General features: G+C 28.6%; 1 protein-coding gene across 1 annotated transcript; it reads right to left on the bottom strand.

The window, feature by feature from the left end:
* Window positions 1–11,760: 11,760 nt before the first annotated feature.
* Window positions 11,761–18,056, bottom strand: LOC140980343 (cyclin-A2-2-like). Its single transcript, XM_073446109.1, has 13 exons — window positions 17,867–18,056; window positions 16,507–16,596; window positions 15,966–16,318; window positions 15,453–15,732; window positions 14,560–14,690; window positions 14,163–14,255; window positions 13,549–13,682; window positions 13,189–13,264; window positions 12,961–13,037; window positions 12,838–12,871; window positions 12,600–12,749; window positions 12,341–12,475; window positions 11,761–12,155 (listed from the first exon to the last, which is right to left on the bottom strand). The coding sequence occupies exons 3-13, from the start codon at window positions 16,311–16,313 to the stop codon at window positions 12,102–12,104; spliced, it is 1,512 nt and encodes a 503-aa protein (XP_073302210.1). The 5' UTR covers window positions 16,314–16,318; window positions 16,507–16,596; window positions 17,867–18,056; the 3' UTR covers window positions 11,761–12,101.
* Window positions 18,057–23,986: the final 5,930 nt, after the last annotated feature.

Raw genomic sequence — 23,986 nt, 5'->3', positions numbered from 1 at the left:
TTCTTGATATATCAGTTGAGCTGATTCAGTTTGGGCATTCAGCTGGCACTTTCAGTTTGCGTCTCGATAGCTTTAGTTTTGGCTCGGTAATCAGTTTCATCATCCTGCGCACTTCGATAAATCATTAGAAACAAAATAACAAGTTTTGTTAACATCAAATCAAGAACATGAAATGTTCCAACAATATGCTTTGATTTTTATTAGGATTAATTAAAATAATAATGATGAAATGCTAAATCTGTTTGACTATACTACTACTATCAATAATAATAAAAATAATAATAATATTTTTTATTTAATAAGTTAATAATAATAAAAATAATTATGATAATAAATTTCATACTAAATAGGCAAAAAAAAAATAATAGTAAAATCATTTATATGTATACTTTTTAAATAAAAATATTAGAATAATAAATTTTATATTAGTTCTGTAAAATAAATAAACGGCCATATTAAATACGAATAAAATTAATAATAAAATCATACTACTTATTTTTATTTAATAAATTATGAACAAAAATAAAAATATTTATAATAATAGATTTATATTATTTTTGTAAAATCAATCAACTGTAATACTTATTTTTTTATAATCTACCTAAATAAAACAACAACAACAATACTTACAATTATAAGTATTATTGTTAATTTAAAATAAAAAAATCGTATTTCTTATTTACATCTTACAAGTTAATAATAATACAAATAATAATAAAATAATAATTTTATAATAATAAGTTTTCACAATACGCATGTGAAATAAAATAATAATAAAATAAATTAATTATACAACTTATTTTGTGTTTAATACGATAAGAACAAAAATACAATATTTATAATAAAAAAAATTTATATCGCTTGTATAAAATAAATTAATTGTAATACTTAATTTTTAATATGCTACCTATATAAAACAACAACAACAATAATAATATATAATAATTATAAATATAAGTATTATTATTATTATTTTCTAAACAAAAATTGATTATTATTCTAAAATACAAAAATTGTATTTCTTAGTTGTATTTTATAAGTCAATAATACTACAAATAATAATTTTTATACTAATAAGTTTTCATGCAGATAAAATAATAAGAAATGAAATTAATTGTATTATTTATTTGTATTTAAGTAGTTAAGAACAAAATTAACAATATTTACAATAAGAACATTTATATTATGTGTAAAATAAATTAATTGTTATTCTAATTTTTTTTATATACTACTTATATAAAAAAAACAACAATGGTAATTATTATACTTTTAAGTATTTTTATTATTATTTGCATAATATAAAATAATAAGAATAACTAATACATTGAAACATAATTAAGTATTTTAATCATAAACTCGAAATGTAAGATTATGGTAAATTCATAATTTATATTCAAATACTCAAATAAATTAATTTATATCAATACTTACCTCAAATAGAAGTTTTTATCTGCAAATACATAATCACAAAAAAAAAAAAATTAATGGTTTTAATCAAACATGAAGAACAAACTTAATTTAAAACATAAAAACCTATGTGCTGAAGTGCAATTACTTGATCAAACATCGAACGAAAATCCAGAGGAATGAAGAATGATAAAAGCACAAGAATGATACATTTGAAACGAGGGCAAATGATATATAAGCAAATTTTCGGATAAAAAAACACGTCATGTTAGTACTGATCGGTGATATATCACATCACTCTAACACACGAATTTTAATTAATTTTTTTAACGTCTTATTTGTAAAAGAAGGAAGATGCATGCATATGTTAATGATTAATAAAACTGTAGTCGATCGTCAGTCTTTCACATAGTTCTTCCATCACAAGTTTTCAACAATTATTTTTTAAAAAAATTAAGCAAATCAGGCCTATTCAATGGTTTGACTTACTTTAAAAAAAATTATTTAAGCAAGTCACGTCATCTCATTGGCGTGACTTGCATTTAAAAAAAAAATTGCAAGTCACGCAGTTTCATTAGTTTAAGAAACTCATTTTTTCTTACTTTATTTTATTAAATTATTTAAAATTTTGCTGTGAACAGTTAAAAACCCCTGTCCATGTGTATGTATTTAAGTATGAAATTTTTTGCATTTAAATTCTTTGTCCAAATAATTCGGTTTTGTATATTTTCAATATATGTGTGTTATTTAACTCTGATATTTATTTTATATTGTTTAAATTTCTCAATCATGCATATTTTTAACATATCTTTCTAATTTATTCTGTATAAATAATTATTTTAAATTGAATCGTGCAATAATTATTCTAATTATAACAAATTACCGAATAATAAATTTCAGGGACTTATATCGAGATTCACGGTGAACGATTATTTCACATGATACAATAGCGAGACCTACAGCAATTTAGCACAAAGTCCACATATAAACGAATGAAACATTACCGAACTTTATCAACAAAAAGAAGCTTCCATAGAAGAAATTGTAGGGGTGTCAAAATGCAACACGATCCGTTAACCCGACACGACCAAACACGAAAAAAATCAGGTTCGGGTTGGGTGGTTTCGGGTTAGTGCTGGGTTAGACGGGTTTCGGGTTGGGTCGCGGGTTGACCCGAAAATTTTTTTTTTTAAAAAAATATTACCTATATTTTTATATATTGTATGTTTGAACAAAATTTATTGTATATTTATATGTTAAATTTTCATCATTTAATATTTATTTTGTATATTTTTTATTTTTTTAACAATTATTTATTTGATTTATTAAATATACTTTTAATTTTCTATAATTAAACTTTCAAATTTAAATCGAAAATGTTGTTATTATGTGTTTAAATTAAAATATTATTATTATTTTTTATTTTTTGAATTTTTTTCATTAAATTTTTTTAAAAAAATAAAAATAAATAAATAAATTTCAGGTTAGATGGGTTGATTTAGGTTAGAAGGGTTCGTGTTCGGGTTGGAGGTTTTCGGGTTGCTTCAGGTTCGGGTTGAAAAAAAAGTTTGCGGGTTGACCCGAAACCCGACCCGATTGACACCCCTAAGAATTTGTGTTTATATATAGAAATTGTGTTAACATATAGACTCATGCAATCTATTTGAAAGGTCAAAAGGTTAGCCAGCCACATGAAAGGCCAAGAGTGCAAAGGTAACCAATTTTGACTTGGACCGATCCAACATTCGACATACGTAGATCGTGCGCTCATACACGAGTCAAGTCTTTTCGGTGCAAATAGGACCCTTGATTAGCATCTTCTATCGCACTCTCGTAAAATGTATTACCATATATGCTAACTCATTTTTTCTTTTATGTTCAATATGGGACATTCTCATATGCTTCCGTTTAATTCAATTAATTCAAATGACAAGTCCAATTTTCATTTACAAATGAAAAAAGCCTAATATATATAAGTTCAAATCCAAGAATTGTTATTTTGTTTCACTTTCTCTATTAAAAACTCTTCNGTTATTTACCTACATTATCAATTTAGATTTATTTATTTATTTTTTATTATGTAAATTAGTATTTGATATTTTTTATGTTTACTCAAATTATAATATGTTATTTTTAATCAAATGATTTAGATTTTTTTTATTTATCTTTTCTTAGTCAATTAAATTACTTAAAATTTAAAAATAGTTCATTGTTGAATTATGAATTTTCTTTGGTGTCTTATTAATATTTTTTTTTCATGTCCTCATTATTTATTTTGGTGACTTTAGCTATAACTTATTAGTTTTAAAAAATATTTTTTGCAAAAGAAAATTTCTTTAATAAAATATGGTTAAAAACTTTATTTCATTGTTGAATTATGAATTTTCTTTGGTGTTTTATTAATATTTTTTTTCATGTCTTCATTATTTATTTTGGTGACTTCGGCTATAACTTATTAGTTTTAAAAAATATTTTTTGCAAAAGAAAATATCTTTAATAAAATATGGTTAAAAACTTTATTGTGATATACCATTTTTATAAAAAAACTTCTAATTTTTAAATCTCTTTAATTGTTACAGTTGACTAGAATTTATGTGTTTAAATAAAAAAAATTTGAACCAACATTTTTTTGTGGTTTATATTTATAAATTATTTGAATAAAACACGGTAAAAGATCGTTGTGATTAAATCCGTCAATTTGGGTTGGGTTCGTCTATTTGGCCCACATCGTCAAATAATTTAAGTGTGTTGGGTTGAAATTTTGTCAACCTATTTAAAGGTGGGACTAAATGAGGCCGGACGAGTTTGTATTAAATATCAACATATCTACTATTATCGCTTTTCAATCATGAATTCCTCATATAAAGGGGAGATTATCATCTTGATATTAAGATTATGATGTTACTATTAATTGTGTGTTTTTATTGTTGTATACCCACATTACAATATATTAATTTTAATCCAATGATTCAGTTTTTTTATTTTTCTTTTCATTATGTCAATTTAATTAATTAAATTTTAGAAATAGTTCATTGTTGAATTGTGATTTTTTTTGATGTCTTATTAAATTTTTTTCATGTCCTCGTTATTTTATTTTATTTTTTTTTTGTGACGTTGGCTATAACTTATGAGTTAAAAAAATATTTTTTTGCAACGATTTATATTTAAAATTATTTAATAAAATATGGTTAATAAATTTATTATAATATACCATTTTAATTCTGCTGTTTCTTGAATGGTGTTTATTTTAATAATTATCTTCATTGATTATGGTATTTCCTTCTCATCGTTGATTCTTTTGGTTATGGTATTTTCCTCTAACTGTGGATCTGAATTAATTGTGCCAATATTGTTTTTAATGTTATCTACCTACATTATCAATTTATATTTGTTTATTTATTTTTTATTATGTAAATTAGTATTTGATATCTTTTATGTCTACTCACATTATAATATGTTATTTTTAATCAAATGATTTAGATTTTTTTTATTTATCTTTTCTTACGTCAATTAAATTACTTAAAATTTAAAAATAGTTCATTGTTGAATTATGAATTTTCTTTGGTGTCTTATTAATATTTTTTTCATGTCCTCATTATTTATTTTGGTGACTTTAGTTATAACTTATTAGTTTTAAAAAATATTTTTTGCAAAAGAAAATTTCTTTAATAAAATATGGTTAAAAACTTTATTACATTGTTGAATTATGAATTTTCTTTGGTGTCTTATTAATATTTTTTTCATGTCTTTATTATTTATTTTGGTGACTTTGGCTATAACTTATTAGTTTTAAAAAATATTTTTTGCAAAAAAAAATTTCTTTAATAAAATATGGTTAAAAACTTTATTGCGATATACCATTTTTATAAAATAAAAAAAAAAACTTCTAATTTTTAAATCTCTTTAATTGTTACAGTTGGCTAGAATTTATGTGTTTAAATAAAAAAAATTTTGAACCAACATTTTTTTGTGGTTTATATTTATAAATTATTTGAATAAAACAAGGTAAAAGATCGTTGTGATTAAACCCGTCAATTTGGATTGGGTTCGTCTATTTGGCCCACATCGTCAAATAATTTAAGTGTGTTGGGTTGAAAANGTCCTCATTATTTATTTTGGTGACTTTAGCTATAACTTATTAGTTTTAAAAAATATTTTTTGCAAAAGAAAATTTCTTTAATAAAATATGGTTAAAAACTTTATTGTGATATACCATTTTTAAAAAAAAACTTCTAATTTTTAAATCTCTTTAATTGTTACAGTTGACTAGAATTTATGTGTTTAAATAAAAAAAATTTGAACCAACATTTTTTTGTGGTTTATATTTATAAATTATTTGAATAAAACAAGGTAAAAGATCGTTGTGATTAAACCCGTCAATTTGGGTTGGGTTCGTCTATTTGGCCCACATCGTCAAATAATTTAAGTGTGTTGGGTTGAAATTTTGTCAACCTATTTAAATGTGGGACTAAATGAGCCCGGACGAGTTTGTATTAAATATCAATATATCTACTATTATCGCTTTTCAATCATGAATTCCTCATATAAAGGGGAGATTATCATCTTGATATTAAAATTATGATGTTACTATTAATTGTTTGCTTTTATTGTTGTATACCCACATTACAATATATTAATTTTAATCCAATGATTTAGTTTTTTTATTTTTCTTTTCATTATGTCAATTCAATTAATTAAAGTTTAGAAATAGTTCATTGTTGAATTGTGATTTTTTTTGATGTCTTATTAATTTTTTTTCATGTCCTCGTTATTTTATTTTATTTTTTTTGTGACGTTGGCTATAACTTATGAGTTAAAAAAAAATTTTTTTGCAAAGATTTATATTTAAAATTATTTAATAAAATATGGTTAAAAAATTTATTATAATATACCATTTTTATATATAAAAAAAAGTTTCTAATTTTTAAATCTCTTTACTTATAATCGCTGGCTAGAATTTATGTGTTTAAATAAAAAAAAATTTCAACCAACATTTTTTGGCGGTTTATATTTATAAATTATTTGAATAAAACAAGGTAAAGGATCGTTGTGATTAGACCCATCAATTTGAGTTGGGTCCGTCGATTGGCCAACACTACCAAACCAATTTAAATGGGTTGGGTTGAAAATTTGTCAACCTATTTAAAGGTGGGCCTAAATGAGCTCACACGAGTTTATATTAAATATCTATATATCTAATATTGTCGATTTTCAATTATGAATTCTTCATGTAAAAGGGAGAATATCATCTTGATTTTAAAATTAAGATGTTAATATATTGTCCATAAATTGTGGGTTGTTAAGATATTTTGGTAGTCACTGAAAATTGAGTGTCAAAGTTGACATTTGAAATGTGTTTTTGGATTCCTGACAATATATATGTTCGTCAACATATTATTTTTAAGTTATTTTTATCAGTATTGTGAATAATAAACACGTTTATTGAAATAAATAAGTAATATCATATCTTTAAATTAATATATACTTTCATGTTTGACGTGTTCTGAGTCTTAGCAAAATGTGGAACAGTAGATTCAAGCAAACGAATACACAAAGTCTGATACGAAACCAAAATTATGTGGTAACAAGAATTAAAATATAAACAAATAAATTTTTAATAAATTTATCGAGGTTAAGATGCATAATAAATCTTATATCATAATATATAAAATTTCAACCTTATAAATGAAATAAATCATACATATATGAAATATACAAAATTTTATAACATATACAATCAAGTAATTTATTTTAATTGCATTTTATTCTACAAAAATTCTTGTCAAACTCAGTGATTGTGGATTTAATATCTATTAAATCAGCAAACTAAAGAGCGTGTCAATTAAACTAATTGAGTAATCACATATTCTTGAATTTTTTAATTAATTTTTTATCTTGAAAATTTGTTTCATTTAATATTTTAAATTATAAGACACCGTTACTATAACTAAAGACACGTTTTTTTTAAATGTTCATAAGGACTCAATCACTAACTCCTATAAAAAAACATTTATCGACATACTATATTGAAAACATTCTAATTAATTTGGCGCATTTGTTAAAAATTTTCTAATTAATTAAGAAAAATTCATTTACAATAATCATATTTAATCTTTTTGGGCTAACACAATTTATTTTTATGAGATATTCATCGCAATTCTTTATTTGTATGTTAATCTTTAAATCTGAATTATGATGTATATTGTTTTTCTAAAAGTTCTTAAATAATGATTTAATACATTTATTCGACACTTCAATATTGACATTTTAAAACATATTAATTTTATATTATTTGCGTGCATCACTTCTAATCATGATTATAAAAATTCAATAAAAATTCTAAAAATGAATTAGGTAAAACATAAAAAATTACACAATTAATCAAAAGACAGGAAATAAAAACTAAATAATTGTCTATTACCTATAAACTATTAATAACGACTTCTAAATATTGAAGTCGGTGAGAGTGGAGGCCACTATGTACTAAAAAAATAAAAAGTTAATGCTTGAATGAGTCACACTGCAAAGTTAGTTAAATAAAAACGAAGGACAAAGTTGGTTAATAAAAATATTATAATGGGACTAAGTTGAATGAGACTCATATATATAAGTATCTCACTTGGTCTCACCTTATGTTTTGTCACTGTACAAAGCGAAAGTTTATGCACTGTAGTGTTCTACATTTTCTTAATTTTTCTCTTGATTTCAAATTTAATTTCATCATCTATTGGTCTTTAAAGATATATTAGAATTTTTTCTAAACATCTAATCTTAAATGTGATCAATTAACCAAATAATTATTATACTTTGTATACAATAATAAATAGATTAATATATTTGAAGATATAAAAAGTAATATATTGAGAAGAATAAAAAAAGAATGTTAGAATTAATACTATAATTATCTAATGTCAATATTAAATTTAACATCCTACATTCGAAAATGTGTTTATTGAGATAAAGACTATGATGATAAACTAAAAATAATAATTTATTTATCATTGTAACGTAATAATAATGAGATCATTATATATATGTGTGTGTGTGTGTATATATGATTTTTTTATTTTAAAATTTAAATTTTCAAATAAATGAAAAATGATTTTTTTTTCATACTACTTATGTAGGATATCAAGTATATATTCTACTCAAATGTCTTATAAATTCATATGATATAGTAAAAGGTTATTTGCATAAACTTATTTGTTGAGTGCAATAATTGATCATGTTGGGTAGAGTAATTAAAATGTTGTGCTTGAACTGTTGTGCTATTTAAAATATTTGATTTGCACTGTTACCATAATCTATAGGTTTTGATATAACAGTAAACGCTTGAGCCTACAATTGGTATCAGAGCCAAGATCGCGACTTTGATTTTCATTGATTGCAATTGGTGCAATTATTAGGAGATAGATTGTTTGGTACAATAATTGTCCACGATGGGTAGTCGCTTGAGCTGTTGTATGATTCAATTAAAGATTTGACTTGCATAGTTATCATCATTTATAGCTTTTGGTAAAGCGACAAACGCTCGATCTTATATTATTCGATTGTAAAGCTAGAAGAAACATGTTGCATCAACTTTTAGTTTTGAATTGATCCCTTACATGTTACTCGATTTTTAAATTTAGAAGCATTCTACAGTTTTCAAATATTATTATATATTGAATTATAATTTATCCCTTTCAAATTGGATAAATATAAAATAAAACTCATGTAAATATTATTAACAAAAACATTTAAATGAAATATTGGATTTGTCGATAATCAAAATAAGAAATAAACAAATTTTGATCCTTGAGTGAGAAATAAGATATTTAAATAAAGTTATAATTGCCACAATGAAATAGTGCACCTACATGCATTTATCACTGTATTTTGCAACTAAAATGTCAAAAAAAAATCTCAACATATTGTTTTTATATCATATTTAAAATAATTATGAATCTTAAATTTTATTATTTTGAGTTGGCTTTTGTTATGAAAAATCATTGTGAATAAATTGAATTTAAAAATTATTATATCTATGTATATCAAATATTAATATATCAACCTAAGTCCAGGTAATAAAAAACTACAAAATAAACTTATTCATCTTCAATGTACACAAATTATATAGTAAAGATATATGACATTTAAGACAATGAAGTAAAATAAATGTTCACATATAACAAAATATATACACAAGAAAAACAATAAATAAAAATATTTTTCTAGATATAAATATTTTTTAAAAACTTTTTACAATGAGTTGGAGAAGATATAAGAGAAAAAATATTAACTCTTTTGGGTTACACAAAAAAATAGAAATGAAAGAAGTGTTTGTCATACTATGAATTCAGTTTTCAAATTAAATGTATACTATAAAGTTATATTACCGTTCAAACTTTATAAATGCAATGAATTTTTCTCAAGATAAGAGTACACAAATGTTCCCGTTAAGATATTTAAACAATTAGAAAAATTAAATATATTATTTTTCTGGAGTTAATATCAATATGACATTAATAATTTGATTGTGCAAATTATACTTATGAGTTGATATGAAATATTAAAATAAGTATCATAAGAGTCAGTAAAAAGATGATTTATTGTCAAAAATATTATTATTATAAATCGCAAATAAATGACAACATTTAATCAATATTTTTTAAAATCAATCCATCAGTACTTTTTATGTGATGATAGATTGTTATAATAATTAGAGGTGAGCATTCGGTCGGTTTTGTTACCGACCGAACCGAATTAGTCATAATCAGATCGAACCGAAATATTTAGCAATAACAGAACCGACCGAATTAATTTTCATAACCGATGAAAACCGAACCAAATTAAAATCGGTTAATTCGGTTGGTGACCGGATTAACCGATTAGTTTTAAAAAAATTAGTGATTTAACTTTAATTATATATGTAATTTTTTTAACACTACAGTCTACACAAATGCATAAAAAATAAAATCACATACATCACAAATTTTTCTTTAGAATTAGGGCTGATTTTAAAATTAAAAAGTGAAAATTTAAAAATATATTAAAATTGATAAATAATAAAAATTTATTAAATAATAGTATTTATTTTATCGATTAATTCGATTAGCCGATTTCAAAATTTTGAAAACCGTAACCGAACGGAATTAACCGATATAACCGACTTTTTTTAATTTGAAAACCGAATTTCCGAATTGACTCGGTTCGGTCGGTTAATTCGGTTTAACCGAAATTTTGCTCACCCCTAATAATAATGTGTAGTTTTTATGTTATCAAGTATAAGTGTCTAATAAATTAAAGGTGACTAAGAAAGTAAAAGCATCCAGTAGAAATTGTTGTCAATTTACATGAAAAAGAATAATAATCAAACAACATTGTAAATAAAAAATTGCATATAATTGATTGTCAAAAAAATTGTAATAATTGAATATTATAATAAAATNTATATATATATATATATATATATATATATATATAATCAAACAGAAAGATGTACGAGTTTTTGCTTCTTGTTAACGATTCTATCAAGAAACAAGGAGGATTCAAATTATAAATTTTGAATTACATTTGGTAAAAATATATAGGTGCGTGAGGAAAGAAACTTCACAAAATTTATACAGACAATTAAAAGCATAAAAGTTTGGCAAAAACTTGTGTGAGACGATCTCACGGGTCGTATTTTGTGAGACGGATCTCTTATTTGGGTTATCCATGAAAAAGTATTACTTTTTATGCTAAGATTATTACTTTTTATTGTGTATATCGGTAGGATTGACACGTCTCACAGATAAAGATCCGTGAGACCGTCTCACAAAAGACATACTCTAAAAGTTTTTGAACTTATAGCAATGGAAAGGAGAACAGAAGATGCAAGTTTTTGTATTACTATATCAATTGGTGAACTAGGATAGTATTTATAATTGTTGCAATTATTCTATTTATTTTAAATATAACATTCAAATTTTTTTACTTTATAACTTTATTGTTGATTGTTTGAAAAAATTTCAAACTAAATTGTCAAATTTTATCGTTTATGTTATTTAATATTATTAAAAAAAAAAGATAAATCAACTCAATAGTTAAAAATTGCACTTTAAAAATTTATTGAATTGACCAATTGATCCTAACAAGCTGACATACGTCCTAAAGGCTATCAACTTTTTTATGAGATTTCATTGACAATTATTAAAAGTATTTATTTATTAATAATTTAAAATTTTAATCATTTATAATCTTCTCCTAACGAGTGTGTGTGTGTTTGTGTTTGTGTATGTTCTATCTTAAATTTGGATGGGAAAAAAAAAAGTGGTGCGTGAGAGACTCATCAAAATTCCAAATTGTAGCACGATATCAATGCAAGAATCGAATGTCAACCAAATTATTTTCATTAATAGTAAGCAAAGTTCAATCTTGAGAACAAATACAAATGAATTTTCCAGGAAGTTAGAGCTATCATACCAGCCAGCAGATGGTTGCCGCTCTCGAAAAAGTTAATATCACAATAAAGAAATATATAATCACTTATTTAAATCTTCTCGTTACAAAAACAGTCTATAAGAGACCGGAAATACTTACAACAATTGAGAAGTTGCAGTACTCTTGAGTGAAGAATTACAGTGCTTCCCCATTCACATCCAGTTAGTTATCAATGATCCTCCGGTAGAAGAAAGTCAATCGTCGTCGTAATAAATATGAGCCTGTTATGCTTAGAACAGTGATTGAACAGGTTTTTGTGGGCGAAAAGTTGAAACACACTTGAACTGTCATTCCAAAAACTATATCAGTGGAAGATTTCGTTTTAAATTTTTAACATAAGCATGTTTTTTGAAATTATGTATGATGGAGTTAGTAGTGCCATTGATCCCATATTAGCACACATTTAATTTAGTGTAAAAGAAGAAAGTGCACTTACAAACATATAGTGTAGAGGAATCAGATATCTTACTTTGGATTGCTTATATTTTTCACGAATGGCGTCAAGTGTACATGTCTTGGTGTTAAGCTGTAAATCTTGCAACTCAAGAACTGTGTGTCTCAGGTCAGATGTTTTGTACATTGTGTAGTACTCTAGCGTTGGATTCTGCAAAAAAAAAAGTGTGTAGTTGGTTCACTAGTTGGTTTAACGGAATTTAAGTACTTGGTTTGAATAAAGTTGATTTTATGAGTGTCCAAAGGAGAAAAGAAAGAGGCACAAGAAAACCAACCCATGGATGGTCTGATTGATCAAGTGTCCATCTGGCTAGGAACACTGCTGAGGCAGCAATTAGAGAAGGAAGGAACTTCAGGAAATTGTACTCCATCAGTGTTAGTTCTGCTAAATAATTAGCCAAGAATTCTAGCTCCACAGAAGGAATCTGGAAAAGTGAGGATTTAATCTAAATCAAAATGGCTTCTTTAATAATTATCACTAAACATAAATGGAACACCAATTTTTATATCTACCTCATAAGAAACTTGCGCTGCATGAATGAACCTCCTATAATCAGCATTGAAAGTACAATATAAGAGGTGGTGAACTAAGCAAAACAGCCGTAAGAAAAAAAGATTGCAAGGTGCATCAGGTACCTGAGGAACTTTTTCGTGGTGGGAATAGACAATTGAAAGCCTAAATAGTTCAAAACAAGACCTTCCATTTTCAGTACCTGTCGTTTGACAAGAAATGAGTGCTTCGGGTAAGATTAAAAATTGTCCAGACGAACCGGAAACACAAGCTCCTTCGTAATTGGGAAATGTCTTAAAATTACTCCAGCCAATATGTGCGAGGTGAATTTCAGGCAAGGGCATACGACATACCTCTCCTTTTGTGTAGGTGTTGTCTGTAATAAAGCAAAAATTTTCCACACAAGGAGCACAAATTTCTTCGTATTTCCTTCAAACCATTAACCAGGAGGATAAATGAAAGAAGATTATGAGAACACCAATTTTGATTAATTTTCCATGTGGTATTTACAGGAAAAAAAAGTCTCTACCACAATAGAATTTATAGAATCAACATGTTCAAATTTGGCTAGAAACATGGGATAATCGTTGGCAGAAATAAAATCATGATGTATGTGATAAGTTTTCGAAGGACTATAAAGACAGTTCAGAGTCGTGTTTAGCAAAATGAACTTGTGAAGCTTACATGTGCTCTGATTATTGTATGTAACTTACGAAGCAATTAGCATGCATGTTACTCCAAGGAGTTGCAACTTCTGCTTCTCAATGTTAATTGCCGATAGAAATCTATCTATAAGATTTACAGTTAAGTAGAGTGTATCAGGGATCAGCCTATATTCTTCAGAAACCTGGAAAAAAAAAAAGGACAACACACGTGAAATCATTAGGACAAATTAAATTACAGAATTTGAGGAAAATAATAGGAGAAAACGTTAAAGCGAAAGCCAGAAGGAAAGTTACATAATGGCCCTGGGCATCCCTGCTAGGCTGCTACCATTCCCTCACCTCCCAAAAATGTTTTTATATTTCTTTGTAGCACTTAAGGTCACTCTCATAGCTAAGTTAAATTATTTTACCGAATTTTGTTATTCAATAATTTAAAGATGTAAATGGTAAAGAAAAATGTTAGAATGAAAGGGGAGGACAAGAGACACAAAGGAAGGTGCTGGTTTAGAATGATGAGAAATCAGAACATCAGTAGCAACAGATCCAGGTGAAAATATAAACGTAGGTCAAATAGACACCCCTAAACCTTGAAATGGTAATGGATGGTGCCCCAAATCTAAAAACTTAGATTCAAGAAGTAATATTCCATTGAGTAAACTAACCTCCACAAGCCAATCAACCAGAATACCCCTCATTGCCTCAGTGATATCATGCTGCTGCTTTTCCATGTAATCAACCGAAGGCCTTCGGTAAATCTGGAAGAGAAGTATAAAGTGAGAGCACGAAACAGTACTTCATTTGTTAATCGAGAGAAACAGCAGAGTTTCTGGAACATCTATTTAGCTTCCACAGTTACAACAGAAGTTTAAATTTTTAAAGAATCCAAGTTGTGAGCTATTATGCTGTAGTCTCTCAATTGGTATTATAACTTGGTAGTGATGAGAGAGAACAAAACTAAGCCCCCTATAGGATTGTGACAAGCTGCCTGGAATTCAAGCCATAAAAGAAAGAACTAAGCTCGACAAAATGATTTAACAGAGCTTTGGCAACCTTGCGTACCTGTATTGCTCGAAGATTAGAATATATATCAGCTGCATACATGCTACACATCAGCGGATGCTTTTCTAAATCTATATCAGTGATGCCCCTATCACCCAAGTTTTCCTGCTTACTTAAAAGCTTGCCATTCTCTGCATGATAATCCACAAACTGTTAAAACTCATGAGCAAAAACTAGAGAGAGACCACTTATTCAGTGCATACTTTCTTAATCAATTTTCAAGAATAATATCTCTTCAGAGATCTATAATACATAATGTGATGGCAAAGACAAGGATGAAGTCCCAGCTTCAGGTGGAGATTTTATTTTTAACACAATTTGCATCGATAAACATAATAAGATTAATACTGACGTATTGATAATTTTTGTCAAAAGACAACTGATCGAACCAGAAGAAAGTGCCATGGGAGGATTAATAGCAGTTCTTTTCTTATCATTATTACCCAGACTTCTGTATGAAAACCAACCAAAAACAGTCAATCTAGGTTTCAGAAACATTTTTCCATGTTCTGTTGAGACATGAATATATACTAGCGAAGTTAAATTGCTTTGTGCAATGTTGTGAGCTTATATTGTGTGAAACAATATTTTAATTGTCATGTCAAAGTGCTCATAAAATAATTACAGAGAGATAAACATTTCTTTTCAATATAAAAATTTCAGGGCATTCTTAAACTGTAATTCTACAATCACCAAGAGGAATTCGTGTACAAAGTACAAATTACTAACATGCCGATGGCCAGTCCTCAAAATGTAGGACTACTCCGATTCATTTGAAAACTTAGAGCATTTACTGGGACAGTCAGACTCCACATATTATTATTGCATTTTTTACTAGTCAGTTGGGAAGAACTTCAAGTTTTACTTTTGAAAAGCTTAATACAAAGTCTTACGTCTGTTGTATGGAGTTAGCTGTGGAGTGTGGCTACTGGGCATTGTATCCAAAGGAATTAGAACTGCTGTACTCGACATTTTGTGGTCGACTCCTTCGGTTGGTTCAATTGCCAAGTTCACTATGGGACCAATTTCTTGTGATTCCTCCACCTTTAGAATGTTCATTTTCTCTGTGACGTTTCTCCTTTCATACCCAGGAACCTGAACCTCTTTAGCAAAACAAGCAGTTACCATCTTCCCAATATTTTGTCTCGAGCTTTTACTTTCCTGGTTTCTAGCCTGAGAAAAGAGGAATGTTCAGCATTAGTAAGTTTACAGGTTCAAATTTTGAACTCTAGACACAGCACTTCACAAAATGTAGACTCAAATATCCCACGGACAAAAAAATTGAGATACAAATTGAACATTTGCTGTCGACTACTCGAGATGTACAAAGATCATGAGAGAATATTCTTGTCATCGCAATATATTAAATAAATGCTACAATTCTCAAGTGATGATGATTATCTTACTTGTCCTGCAGTTGCACCAACGCAGTTTGTGTACAAATTATCACAAGTGATGTTAGTTATATCCTTGAGAGTAGCCCTTTTCTTTTGCTGGGGACAAGCAGCTGAACTTGATGCATTTTTGTTGTTATACGATGCTGCTCTTTTAGATTTTGTACGCGAGACCCGTTTCCCATCCTGTTTTGCTGAAGGATGTAAAGGAGGCAAACCTCCTAAAGAGCCTAAGGCTTTTAACCGAGCTCGTGTGATTCGCAGATTTGACCCTGTGATGTTGGAAGACGTATTCTCGTTATTCAGGCCTGTTTGCTTCATGATATGACAGTTTGTCAAAGCTAACTGATATGCCTTCATAATTGCTGCAATTAGAAAATAAATGCGATGTTATAACAGGCTATATCTACTGTAGAAGCTGTATTTATGCATAAATTACATCGAAATTTATGATCATAGCAGCATTAGCAGTGGAACTCAATTGAAACAATAATAGTTTCTGTGAGAAATATTGGCACTCCAACCGTGAAAAGAATTGAAACTGGACATGTACCTGCATTGTCGTCAGATGAGATTCTACACTGTCAAGCAATTAACAAGCTATCTTTGTCAGCACATACCGCCAAGCAGAAAACTGCAGCACCTGTACCACATTTTACTTATATATTATATTTCTGAAAGTGATATGACAGGAAAATCACACTGCCTCGCTCTCAAATATATGCGGGTCTTCAACTGATTATTCGATCGTACTTCATCTGAACGACATGAACTCAACAACGTTCAGTTTTTCATACTATTATTTGTTCTTGTCGTGTAATAGTTTTATTGTATGTAGATATGTATGACCTATATAAGTCACTTATAGCCAACATGCGTAAAAGAAATTCACAGAACCAAAATACAATTACAACTAAGTATCCACTATCCACTCTGAGCTTGAACTCTGAGCTTGAATAAATAATATGAGACGAACAATGATGCAAGATTCGTGAGCCCAAAATGCGTTCATATGGCCATAGACGAAGGTAAATTCAAATTTGAAACCTTCCATCAATTGCAGGGAATATGAAAAGATGCCGCAAACAAAAAAAGGCTGCTTCCATGTGTTCACGATATGCTCTAGGAGACAGGAGCTACAGCTTATTCTGGCAGTAGCAGAAACGCAGTGTGCCAAATTACCTTTTCGGCTGACTATACAATATGTTTAAAATCTTTGTCGAACTTTATCAAAAAAAATATCTGATCAAACTATATATCAAAAAAGTCATAATAATGAAATATCTGTTCAAACAAAAAGCATTACACAATTCTACGAATTCCGCGTGTTACTCAAATATTCTATCAATTTCGATTCTAAATCCGAAATTCAAAATAAATCAGAACAGAACCTATCGGAAAATCAATTTTAAAAATTAATTCATTCAAACTTGAAAACACTTTCCATCGAAAATAACTGCCAGAGCTCCGTTCTATGAATCCAAAATCCCGAACGCACTGAAATAATAGATAGTTAACACCGAAGAGCATTTCCTAATAACAATCTTCTCACGAAGATAACGACCCAATAAACAAAAATCGGAGAACAAATGTCATCTGAGCTGCATTACTTTTACAAGGCGAACTTCGAATTCGAATGCCACCGTATACACTTGTGAATCAATAATTAACATCTGAATAACTAAAACAACGAAATAAAATCAAAATCCCAGCTCAACTTCACAGATCTGCATAATCTCTTAAACTGTCAAAATAGAGCTCAAACGATACTCCAATAAAATCCAAAAAAAAAAAGCAATAATGCCTCGCCGATTTCGTCAAATCTACAAATGCAAGAAACATCACCAGCATAAAAATATAAAGCTAAAACGAAAATGCATTAAAACGACAGGAAAATGGAAATGAAAACTCACTCAGCATTTTCATCGGTAGCTCCGACAGCTCAGCTACTGTTCCGATTCTCGCAGATCGATCATCGAACAGAATGAATAGATAGATACAGGAAAGTGTATATATAGCTATGGTGTGTTTTTGAATAGAGTGAGTGTATGTGAAAGGAGAAATTGGTATTTATATATACGTGTGTGGAGTAGAGGGGAAGCGGGGGAGAAGCCACAGTTCAAAACTTGTAAAAACTCCCAAAAAAAAAAACATAACAAGGTGTTCTCTCCACGCCTATTTTGCTATTTCCAGGTCACTCCTCCATTCATCCATTTTCTTTCTGAAATTGTCCACGTGTTGCCGAGTCAAAAACCCAACTGTCCTGAATTTTCTTAACAATAATAAACGGAAAAGGAAATGACATTTGAAAAAAGATAAAAACTTGTGTGAGACGGTGTCACGATCGTTTTTGTGAGATGGATCTTTTATTTGGGTCATCCATGAAAAAAGTATTACTTTTTATGCTAAGAGTATTATTTTTTATTGTGAATATCGGTAGGGTTGACTCGTCTCACAAATAAAGATTCGTGAGACTGTCTCACAAGAGACATACTCTTGAAAAAATTAATAATCATCAGACATTTTTTTTATGGATTTCCATATATTTATTAAATAATTTTTAAAATTATTTTGAAAAAAATGAAATTATTTTGAAATTTATTTCAAAATAATGTAAATTTGTATATAATTCAGTAGCTTTACTTGATTCTTACAATATTTGTTATTAGCAGCCCGTTTTATATCTTATTTATGTGTTTGGACGATCGTTTTTTGTTAAGGTCTTTAATAAATAATATTTTTTAAGTAAATCAATTAATATATTAGATATTGAGAAATTATATGAACATCAAGAATTTATAGAGAAGATTTTTTTACAAAAATCATATATAGTTCATTATGAATTATCACAATCTTGAATAATAAGGCAAGAAAACTCGTGTAAGACCGTTTCTCGGGTTAATTTTGTGATATGGATATTCGACCTGACCCAAATTACGAAAAATGATATATCATTTTTCATGTCAAAATTATTACTTTTCATAATAATTATATATGGATCGGGTCAACTCATCTCACGGATAAAAATATTCAACATCGTCTCCCGAGAGACATATTAGTGTGTAATGTGGATATTATTTTGTAAATTATTGTGAGTTTGGAAAAATTCTAACATGAAATCGAAAAATAATGACATGACATCGGAAATTACTGAAATATCTGATGTCATATATATCAAAATTTTGATCAAGATAGTCGAATAAACCAAAATCTGAGATCGGAAAAGTCACTGAACAAAAAAGTAATTCTTATACGTTCCACCCGATATTTGTATCCATTGACTACTAATATAATGTATATTAACCGGATGGACGATTATTCTTTGTGCAAAGAAACATTCTAAATAATTAAATCTGCCAAATGTTTGAATTTACGAATTCAAATTCATTCGCTCGAATATTTATTTATTCACAAACAATACTTTATGCAGCTGTCGAGGGCCTGGTGGCATACCTCGAGATCTATGATGTAATTATATATAATGCAATAAATACTACAGCTGAGTCGCACACCAGAAGAGTAAAAGTCTCCGTCTGCTTAGCCTCGTTGCCAAAAACTTGCGTGAGACGGTCTCACGAGTCGTATTTTATGAGATGAATCTCTTATTTGTGTCATCCATGAAAAAGAATTACTTTTTATGCTAAGAGTATTACTTTTTATTGTGAATATCGATAGTGTTGACCCGTCTCACAGATAAAGATTCGTGAGACCGTCTCACAAGAGACATACTGTAGTCCATTTCATTTAACTTACACAAATATTATATATGTTTCCTTAAAAAAATTGTTTATATTAATATTAGGCCAGGGCTAGTTTTAATATTATTAGTATTATATGTTAATTTCACAGTTAATTTAATGTGTGCATGTAATTGTATATGAACGTGGAATGTGCGATGAATCGCAATTGATTTCATAAAATATGAATTCAAGCGTGTCCATGCATACATTTTGATGTTTACACTGTTGGTTGGGAATTCTCCATAACACCTTCACGGGATCTGTAACATGAAGATGATAAATCTCAAGAAATTATGTTAGCAAATTCGAAGTCTAGGCAAGATACAACTCTTCGTCCTTGAGATGAATTTTCCCCGCACATGATCCTCGCGGAACATGGCAATCGTCTCCCAAAATAAAAAGACTTTCAACTTGTAATAATAGCACTATAAATCACGAGTTTTATCACCAGAAAATAAAACAAACTCTCTTTTTAGAAGAAGAAGTTTAATATGAATGTAAATGATCTTCATTTGTTTGATCATCTCAAAGTTGATGTTATTTTAGTTATGTAGTTATTAATTCATTCATATAGATTGATATATATAAGTCACAAATCTAAAAAATATGACCAAATTAAAGACACTTTTTCGAGGTAAAGATTCGTGAAAACTAGTAACTCTTGTCAAACAACACTGTTAGGCACCTCCCTCAAAGTCTTTGAAAATTTCAGAGCATAGAAGGGAGCTTAGGCATCTCCTTTGAGCAAAAGAAAGCACTTAGGCATCATCCCTGCGGCCTGGATTGTTCCACACGACATTAGGGAAGCTAACGAACCCTCCAGGAGCCTCAGCACCTCCTCTTACGCATGGAACATTCATTTGAGTTTTCCTTCATATTTTTTTTGCTTATTTCTATTCATTAAGCCATAAAGCATTTCGACAATCTCTCACATGAATGAAATTAATGTGATGTTGAAAGAGAATTTACACAAAAAATCATCGCATGGGGAGAGGTATTTTTTTGCTTTGAACCTTTCTTAGTAGAATATTATCGGATTTACTAGGCTACGAAGTGAACATGATATCTTGAACTTTTTGGTGATTTGTGTAAAATCAGACAACAATATCTACACTACAACTTTCCTATCATTTGTTTTTTTTTGTTTTTTGGTTGTGTCTGTTTTGGTCATGGAACACATTTTGACTTTATAAATGTTTTGTTGAGGCGGTTCATTCTTAAACTTACGTAGTGTTGTCTCTTTTGAATAGTATCCTACCATAATCTTTTTTTTACAAGTAGAAATGATAAATGATTGAGAGATAAATGATAAAAAAAATGATTGAAGTAAAAAATGATAAAATAATATTATGTTTGATATGATTATTAAGAATGAGATAATTTAGAATCTTTTGATGAATTGACTAAATTGCCCTTTCACTATTGCGACGGCGGGCGGGCGGCGGTGTGGTGGCCGGACGGAGCGGTGATGGTCGGTGGGCGGCTGGCGGCAGTGATGGTCAGCCGGCGACGGAGGCGGCGGTCGGCCGTGGGATGATCGGCTGGCGGTGGTGGTCGGCGGCGGCAGGAGTGGGCAGCCGGCAGTGGTCGGTCGGCGGCCGTCAGTGGGCGGCGATGGTCGGTCGGCGGTGGTGGCGGGAAGTGTTGGTGAGTTTGAATATAGAAGAAGGATAAAATTGGAAAAATAGGATATATTAAGAGTTGGATTAATAATCTTAAGGGGGGAGGAGTGATTATTTTATCCTAGTTAATATAATCTAATCTTTTATAGGAGGAATTAACTTGGTTAAATAAAAATCTTATCAAACATGAGATTAGGTGGGTTTAAATTTTTTAAACCCACATAATCACACTTACCAAACGCAGCGTAAAAGTACAAAGTTGTCATCACTATATTTTTAAAAACATTTATCATCTTAGGAATGAGGATAGAGTAATTATCAAGTTATAGCACAAGTTCTCATGATTTAGTTGTCTCGTTGAACCAAGATCTTTAGATGATTTCCAATCAACAAGGTTGGGTTGCCATTGTGAAAATTTATTATGTAGATTTTAAGCTCGTTCCTCTTGACAAGTTATAAACTTGATCTCTATCCCAAGCTTTTTACTACGGATCCGTCAACTTATCTTATGATTTCACTCAATTAAAATTGATAACACTATTGGAGATCAAGTTTATGATATTATGTACTCGAATTACATATTCAGACCTATCATCATTCATTTAATTTTCGTGTCATATTTTAACATGGTATTTCTACATTAAATATGGCACCCCCACACTTTGAGTTATTTATATGGCTTTATGATTTTTTGAAGTTACACAAACTTTGAAATGCGTAGAGCGCTATTAAACTTGAATTCTAATTGTTAAAACTTATAAATCCAAATCCAATAATTAATTTCTTGCAAACTTTGATTTAAGAGCAATTGCATAAAGAATTCGAAACAGACTTCTAATATAATTCTAAAGTTCGAATTTAAGCGTACAACTTAAAAAATCCAAACTCAAGAGTTTATATCTTGTAAATTTTGGATATTAAACTGGAAAGCTAGTAAAATTTGCATGTATAATTAAATTAAAAAAAAAAAAGGGAAATGAAAATGAAGTAGTTCAATTACAGTAAAGTTTGAATTTAAGTGCGATTGCTTAAAAAATTTAAAGTCTTCCAAATTCTTATAAACTTAAAAATCCAAAAAACCAGTATTTCAGTATCTTGCTAAATTTGGATTAGGAGTGATTGTTTAAAGAACTCAAAAATTTTCAAATTCTAAGCAATATGAATTTATTTCTTGTTAAGTTTGGACGTGATCGTTTTTGCTTAAGAATTCAAACCTTATACAATATTGTCAAATTTGATAACATTGTATTTTTCAAGTTTATCATTTCACTTGTCGTTGAATTGGTTTTGAAACTTGCACATTTTTCAAATTTTAAGCTTTATAACTTTGAAATAAAAATATAAGATTTTAAATATCTTGCAAATTTAGATTTAAGCATGTTAGCTTACGAAATTTAAAACTTAGAATCTCAAATTCCATTCACAATTGAAATTTTAAGCTTAAAAGTTTATAAAACATAATTCCAAATTTAATATATTGCAAATTCGAAGTTTTAAGCGTACACAGCTTACAAAATTCAAGTAGAGTCAAATAACAGAGAATACAACAATTTGTTACAACATATACAACACTTTGTATATAATTGATAAATCATTCTTATGTCCAGCAGTATAAGCTTCATCTTTCATTTCACGAGATATAAATCTTATATTGTGTACTGCCATCAATGAATATGATTAAATATTCGTTTCTTCTATTTAAGGAGTCATATAACTTTCTTATAAATAGATTGAGACCATTTATGTTTCAACGTATATCCGATTTGATGCAGTAAAACTTTAGACATATGATTGATAAACTTTTTTAATCCATAGTCTAAATTTAAGATCTCGAATCTCATTTTGATTTTATGTTTCTTTAGTTTCAAAAATATTCTTAAAATCAATACATAAAGTATTGAATTCTTGAGCAAATTACTACTTGAATGGATTTACTCATATTCATGCATTTAACATTATCATCGGGATTCACAATTTACAATTTTTCATTATTGCATAGAAAAATCAACATTTTAATAGTCTCCAATCAAAAAATTCGAAAGAACATCAAACTTAAAGATTATAACAAAAATAAGCAAAGAAAAATTTCGAAACCTAATATTTGAAATTCAGCGATTCACAATCATCGTATTTTCGTCAGACTGCATAATTTGAAGTCGTTCATGTTAATAGTCAACACATCTTTAAACTGCAAACCAAAAAAATTAATAACCAACCAAAATTCGTCTTAAGATTGTTTGTAGGGATTTCTCCAAAACACCTTCACAAGATCTGAAACTCGAAGATAACACACTACAAAATAAATGGCTTTTCGCAGCGCGCAAATACTCTTTCCGCGGCGCACATTGCACGCTGCGCAATTGCAAGCTGTTGAAAGTTCAAGATTATCCGCAGTGTGCATGCGCACTCTGTTAATACTATTATCAGCGGCGTGCATATGTACGCTGTTAATACAACTATCCGCAGCGTGCAATGTACTCCGTTAATATTCAAGATTATCTATGATCGGAAATTCATATTGGTCATATAATGCACGTGTTTTATATATACACACACATACACACATGCAGTTTATTTTAAATGGATCTCATTTTTTAAAGTTGGATTCCACGAACTTACACCGGTTAATGTTCTCATCTAGATTCAAGCTGAATTGTTTCAGCTTGGCACT

Source organism: Primulina huaijiensis, chromosome 7, assembly GCF_012295235.1.
Source record: "Primulina huaijiensis isolate GDHJ02 chromosome 7, ASM1229523v2, whole genome shotgun sequence".
Classification (NCBI taxonomy): domain Eukaryota; kingdom Viridiplantae; phylum Streptophyta; class Magnoliopsida; order Lamiales; family Gesneriaceae; genus Primulina; species Primulina huaijiensis.
Note: the sequence above shows the minus strand (reverse complement) of the source record. Positions and strands in the feature narration are given on the sequence as shown.